Consider the following 6895-nt stretch of genomic DNA (forward strand, 5'->3'; position numbering starts at 1 on the left):
GCTCACTGCAACTAGAGAAAGCCCGCATGCAGCAACGAAGATCCAATGCAGCCAAAAAAAAAATTAAAAGTGTGAACTAATGAAGTCCTGTGCCATGGAATCTGATAGCCTCTGAAACATGTAGAGACCTGGGAATTAACAGATTGCCCATTCTGATCCTTCCTAATTTAGATAAAGAAGAACCTCACTGAAAATTATATGCTTTTCCAGAATGTTTTCATAGTGTCATAAATACTATACACAAATATTGCAAGCTTTTATCTAATTTTAGTGTAACTGTCATAGATAATAATTAGAAAAAATTTTTGCTTAAGCATTATATAGCCCTTGAAAGCAGAAAGTCACAAATTTTATCACGTCTATCATTTAGAATTCTATTTTAAGAAAAAGTTATTGGAAACTTTTATTTCTGAAACTCAATAGTGACATAGGGTATTGAGTGATTTAAAGTGGCCTTCAGGCTTTGAAATCTTATGACCCCTTAGCTTTTTTTTCCACCACTTTTTAAGCTTTGCAGAAATTAATCTCAAATAAAATCTCACATTTCTTACCAAACTTCTGATTTGAAACAGGAGAACAGTCTTTCTGCAGAATGGTGCGAAGCTCTTCACAGTTTCACAGCGGAGACCAGTGACGACTTGTCCTTCAAGAGGGGAGACCAGATCCTGATCATGGAACGTGTGGACTCCGACTGGTACAGGGGCAGACTGCGCGACAGGGAGGGCATCTTCCCCGCAGTCTTCGTGCGGCCCTGCCCAGGTGCGACAGCTGCAAGGAAGGCTCTTACCCTCTAAGGGGAGCGTGAGGCCTTTGAAATGATACATATTCCGTTTCCCTCTGGCCATGTTCAATTTAAGTTGTTTGCCTACATTTGCAAGTTGATTCATAAAGTCATGCAAACTTTCTTCATACAATTTATTAAAGTTATGGGGAAAAGAGATTTTAAAATGCCTTCAATTAAGAATGGCTAATTTTGTCTCCTAAATATTAATATATTTTGTATAATTTTTTTCCTGCTAAGACAGCATCCTTCATCTTGTTGCCAGTTAAGTAAATTCAAAATTAATTGAAAGTATTATGTCCTGGGAATGACAAGGGGGTTTCTTAAAATGTTCAACTTGTGTTTTAGTCCAATGTCTTTCTATATATTTGAATTTTTGGTGTCTTCACAGCTGAGGCTAAAAGTATGGCTGCTTTAGCACTGAAGGGGAGGAAGGCCAAAGCCTTGTATGATTTCCATGGGGAGAATGAAGATGAGCTTTCCTTCAAGGTCAGAATGTGTATCTTTTTGTAATTGCATTAAGCAGCTATAAATTTTGAAATGTCTTCCACTGAAGGGTGGAACATTTGGGTGGAGTACTGATCATTAGTCAAGAATGAACAGGGCTTCCCTGGTGGCGCAGTGGTTGAGAGTCCACCTGCCGATGCAGGGGACACGGGTTCGTGCCCCGGTCCGGGAAGATCGCATATGCCGCGGATCGGCTGGGCCCATGAGCCATGGCCGCTGAGCTAGCGCGTCCGGAGCCTGTGCTCCGCAATGGGAGAGGCCACAACAGTGAGAGGCCTGCGTACCGCAAAAAAAAAAAAGAACAGATCTCAGACCCTCATTCTAAAGGATGAGATTAGAGAAAGTGAATAGGGCAAATGTAAATAATCAGCAAGGCATTTAGGTACTTAAAGAAAGCCTTATTGATATCCATAGCACCACAGTCGCCTACCAAATTCCTTAGCCTTATAACACGTCTCACTAATGTTGGAGGTTTCATTGGTAGCCCTAGTAAAGGATGATCCTCTACATGGCCCTTGCAGCCTTCATGTCTTTGAAACCAGCAGAGAAATCAGGTGGCAACTACTACAGCTGGCCTCTGCAGCAGTGCCTCATAAGACACTGGAGTCTTGTCCACAAAGACACTGACTAGACTTTAGGGAAATGATCCCAAAAGGTTAAGGTATTTTGCAGAAGTTTTTTTTTTAGAAGCCTAAAATCTAATCTTAATCTTACTTCATCAAGGAAGTACCTTCTATTTTTTTAAAGTAAAAAGAATACTTCCATGATCCTGTTTCCACAGTCCACAGTTCGACGGTGGTCAGAGGAAAGCACCCAGGGTAGTACTTTGGGATTGGGCCAGAGGAAGGAGGGTGGCTTTAGTAAGTCATCGCTGTCAGAAGAGCCTGTGTCAGACAGTGGGAAATTCTCCATTATCAGAGATACTCAGAGGCAGGGGTGCCATAGAAGGAATTAAAGTATCCAGGAGTGATTGGACAAGATGAGACTTAAGACAGAGGGTACCCAAACAAGGTTTTCATCTGTCTACAACAAAATGAGGAAAACAGTGATATTGGGTATGTGCAGGCTTTAGGGGAGCCATGGAGAAGGGGAGGCATGCCTAGATATATAAGGTTGCTAACTTTTCTGTTTTGTGATGGAGCTTTACTTTATTCTGAGAATTTCTTCTTTTTCATATTAAAATGTCATTTCTATTATAAAATATTATTAGTAAATGTATAGATTTCTTATGCAAAATTATAATTGGTAACCCTATATCAGTTTTTTTTTAATTTATTGGTCCATAAAATCCAAATGTTTAGAAACTTTTGCCCTAGTCCTTTTCAATCTTGAGAGTCAGTGGCTCAAAATTAATTCCTTTTATCTTTACATAAAATGTTACTGCAAGTGAACACTCTGGATTCAGACTTTTTGGATATTATTTTGGCCTTCATTTAGGTTATGTCAATGTAATAGAATTCACAGTATCATCCAGAAAATAGGTTGTCTTCATTTTACAAATGCCTGGCTGTAAGCAAGATAGTTCTAGAGATTTTTAGTTAAGGGATTCTGCACCACTTTCAGAGTTGTTGATCATTAATATTTTATTAAATATCCACAGAATATTAGTAAATAAAACTTTTAAAAATTGTCCTAGCCCTCAGAAAACTGACATAGTATGTATGTATGGACCAGAGCTAAGAAAAATAGTTTTAGTCAGTGATTATGTTATAGTTTAGGAAGTGGAAGGAACTTACTTGTTAGTCAGTGATTATGTTATAGTTTAGGAAACGGAAGGAACTTAATTGTAACAGAACCTTTGAATGCCAGAATTTTTACAGATTTTAGCAAGGTAAATTAATGACATGGGATAGTCAGCATTTTCCCTTAAGAAAGGCCTTAAATCAAACCAGTTTTCCAAAGGGCAGTGTCCTAGGGCTACAAATAAATCCATTTAGCCTGATAAAGATATTCTTTAAAGGAGCCAGGGTCATCTTGGACCATTATAGAATCCTAAACCCAGATTCTAAGCAACAGTTAGAAACCATAAAGAACAAAATAGTTTCAGGAGATAACAGATGAAGACATAATTTTTGAAACTGAGGAATTATAATTCATACACGAATAAGATACACAACCCCTTTGACTAACCTGATGAGGATAAATCATGTGCTGAGTCAGGGTGAAGCTCTTTAAGACAGGAAAGAATGCAAATTTGATATTGAGGCCGTGGAGGAATGGAATAAACCAAATGGTAGAGGAGAATACCATTATGTGGAAGAATATAGAGTACAAAGTGCTCAGGATGTTGAGAAAAGGCAATTGCAGTAAAAACCTTTCTAAGTAAAAAGGTCTACTGTAAAACGTGGTGATCTCATGCCTAATAGCAATACGGGCCCTGGAATCACACTAGGTTTGAATTCTGTCTCTACCACTAACTAGACATGCAACACTGAGCAAGTCACGTAATCTGACCTTCAGTTTCCTTTTCTTTAAAATAAGGAAATCTATAAAAATATTTCTCAAAAATGGGGATAATAATAGTACCCACTTCTAGGACTGTGTTGTTTAAATGAATTAATTTCCACTATTCTTAGTTTGTTAAAAAATAAAAATAGGGCTTCCCTGGTGGCGCCATGGTGGAGAGTCTGCCTGCCGATGCAGGGGACACGGGTTTGTGCCCTGGTCCGGGAAGATCCCACGTGCCGCGGAGCGGCTAGGCCCGTGAGCCATGGCCGCTGAGCCTGTGTGTCCGGAGCCTGTGCTCCCCAACAGGAGGCCGCAATGGTGAGAGGCCCGCATACCACAAAAAAAAATAATAATAAAATAAAAATAAATGAGTTAATTCCCATGAAGTACATAGAAGAGGGCGAGGCATACAGTAAACATATGGCTCACTCTCTCATCTTCAGATCTTTGCTTAAGTGTCACCTGGCTGCCCTAAAGAGATGGCAGCCCACACTTTCTGTCCTCCTCTGCTGGCTTATTCATCTCCCAACTCTAGAATAAGGTCTTTACTCTTTGCTGTATCCATAGTGCCCAGAATAGTGTCTGACACACAGTGGGTACTCAATAAATGTTAGATGGGTGAAAAAAATTTTATATATATGATAGCTGGTATTTTTACTTATTAAAGAAGAATTTTAGATTAAGAGTGGTGTATTTGGGGGGCACAAAATACAACCAGGAAAATAAAAGTGCAACAAGGGTGACAATGGCAAAGGAATGTGCTTTGATGAAAAGAGCATACAAGCTAATGGCATCATTAGGGTTAGATCATCTTTGTGGTACATTGTTTAATCCTCTTGGCAAATCAAGATAAATGAGTTATATAAAGAGGAGATGTACATGCCTCTCCAGGTGGGCTGCTTACCATGCTTATCCTCAATAGAAACTAATAATTATTTTCAATTCCTGTCTTCTTACAGGCTGGAGACATAATAACAGAGCTGGAATCTGTAGATGATGACTGGATGAGTGGAGAATTGATGGGAAAATCTGGAATATTTCCCAAAACCTACATTCAGTTTTTACAAGTCGGCTAAAGGTGAAGCTTGACTGTGTTCCTTGGCACAAGAACTCACTTGAACTATCACTTTGACTATCAGATACGTTTTTGCACTATTTTTTTAAACTGAAAGAAATATCTATGCTGTACATGGTATATTAGAACTTTCTGAAAGCAGAAAACATCTGATTTTGTAGTTAGCTTTCATTCACAGTAGAAACGTGCACACGGAAACCCATGAGCACATTTCTACCAAGGAGGACATCAAGCAGGATTAGCAAGGCAGGCAGACCCTTCCCCCGGGAAAGTGTCTGGTGACAGGGCAGCATGAGGACACGTAGAAGCAGAAGTTGCACTTGGACCTCTGTGTTCATCAGCACAAGTAAATTAACCTGCTTCTTCATTTTCTACTTTAGTTTTAAAAGAGGATATTTGTTATTCTACATGCTGTAACTATCAGGCCATGGTTGGTAACCTAAATTTCATTACTGATATTCAAATTAATTCTAACAGCTTGAGCGCATTATCCTTATTACTGGGGCAAAGCCTTGCTCCAGGAGAGGGCAGTTCATTGACTAGTGGGAGCCTTTGTGAGCACATGGTGAATCAGCTCACAGTCACCACATGCGCCTGTGGTAGCGGGTGTTCCGCCTTTGTCCCAGTGTTTGAAAGGTGTTGAAATTTGATGTATCTTAGTCAAAAGAACCAAAACCATCCTGAAATGCCTTGCTAATACAACTAACCCTTCCACATACCTACAGTACTTAATTTCTTTCCTCTGTGTATACTTTATGTTAACAGGGTTATTATAAGCACATTTTCTGAATCTGCAATCATTCTTTTGACTATTACTGGTACCCAAAGAAAAATTCATTTTCTTTGAGTTACCCCAGTAATATATAAAACTATGTCTTGTTATAGTGGTACATTATGAATCACATATATCTCAGAATACAGAGCAACTGTTAAGATGGAAAACAATGCCAAACCCCCAGCTCATTCTTCCAAGTATAATCAGAGCGAAAAATAATTTGAGAATCTGAAGGCTGATACTTTTGGGGTTGTTTTCTTTTTTTCTCCAGCTCTTCCCTGCAGTTATTAGAGTAAATAAAAAACCACTTTCCTGCTATCCATTGTTATGCATTCCAGGCTTACGATAAAAGTGGTTCCTTGCAACACTGAATCAATTGCAGTTTATGGACTAAAGCCAAATAGGTTGAAGACAATCTTCCGAACAGATCGATGGAACAGAATTTCATTGAAAATGTAAAACACTTTCCCAACTATGTTCATAACTTTCTTCTATTTTTGAGAAGAGTTTCATATGCTGGGCCACTTTTTAGCTTTTGGTTTTGTTACCACTGTCTGAATTCAAAGTTAGGCAGTAAGTGATGAAACCATCATGTGAACACCACGTGGGGTTCTGTAAGGGAGGAGATATTTACTGTCTTTTATTAAAGTTCATTTCCCAGTATATGGTTAAAATTGATTTTGGAATATGGGAGCTGTTTGTTCTACATGTTTTGGGTAAAGAGGACAGTATAAAGAAAACTAGTCAAATTTCACTCAAGTTATTTCATAAGAAATGGATGACTTAAAGTATATTATCCCAACTAAATTCCTATTTGCAGCAAGCTTGTACAACAGCAGGAAAGTGAGAAGTGGGGGGTAGTGTCTGGGATAGGACATGAGGTATATTTCTTTGCCTGTGTAATTTTAACATCTTATATCAAAGATCATGAAAACCTAGCTTTACTGGAGAAAAATATTCCTTTTAAATTTTGGCCTCTGTCAGCAGAATGGTAAGTGCAATAGTTGTAAATCTACTTGACACTATAATAAACCGAACTGAACTTTTCAAAGTCCTTTTCTCATACATATTAGACTGAGGTTTTTGAGAACAGAGTTGGTATCTTATATCTCCAGCCCTTTGCACCATATAGGCTCAATAGAGGTTTTTTGGTTGGCTGATTGGTTGGCTGGCTGGCTGGACAACTTTCACATAATAGTGATACTATCTTGGATCCAATATGCTCCAATATCTTTCCTCTTTATTGACAAAAATCTTTATTGAAACAAAATTTGCAGTTTTATGTCTTCCACTCCATCATGCTACATTT

At 38.5% G+C, this 6895-nt stretch overlaps 1 protein-coding gene across 6 annotated transcripts in view; it reads left to right on the forward strand.

Annotated features, from left to right (window-relative positions):
* The window catches only part of SH3D19 (SH3 domain containing 19), a 178060-nt gene extending 171423 nt beyond the window's left edge, over window positions 1-6637 (forward strand). For all 6 annotated transcript variants that reach the window (XM_032633062.1, XM_032633066.1, XM_032633064.1 and 3 more), the window contains 3 exons: window positions 573-759; window positions 1173-1270; window positions 4696-6637. In XM_032633062.1, coding sequence (XP_032488953.1) covers window positions 573-759; window positions 1173-1270; window positions 4696-4812 — 402 coding nt within the window. In that variant the 3' untranslated portion in view covers window positions 4813-6637. The remainder of the gene's footprint in view (window positions 1-572; window positions 760-1172; window positions 1271-4695) is intronic.
* Window positions 6638-6895: the final 258 nt, after the last annotated feature.

The sequence above is a fragment of the Phocoena sinus genome, chromosome 5 (assembly GCF_008692025.1).
Source record: "Phocoena sinus isolate mPhoSin1 chromosome 5, mPhoSin1.pri, whole genome shotgun sequence".
Taxonomy (NCBI): domain Eukaryota; kingdom Metazoa; phylum Chordata; class Mammalia; order Artiodactyla; family Phocoenidae; genus Phocoena; species Phocoena sinus.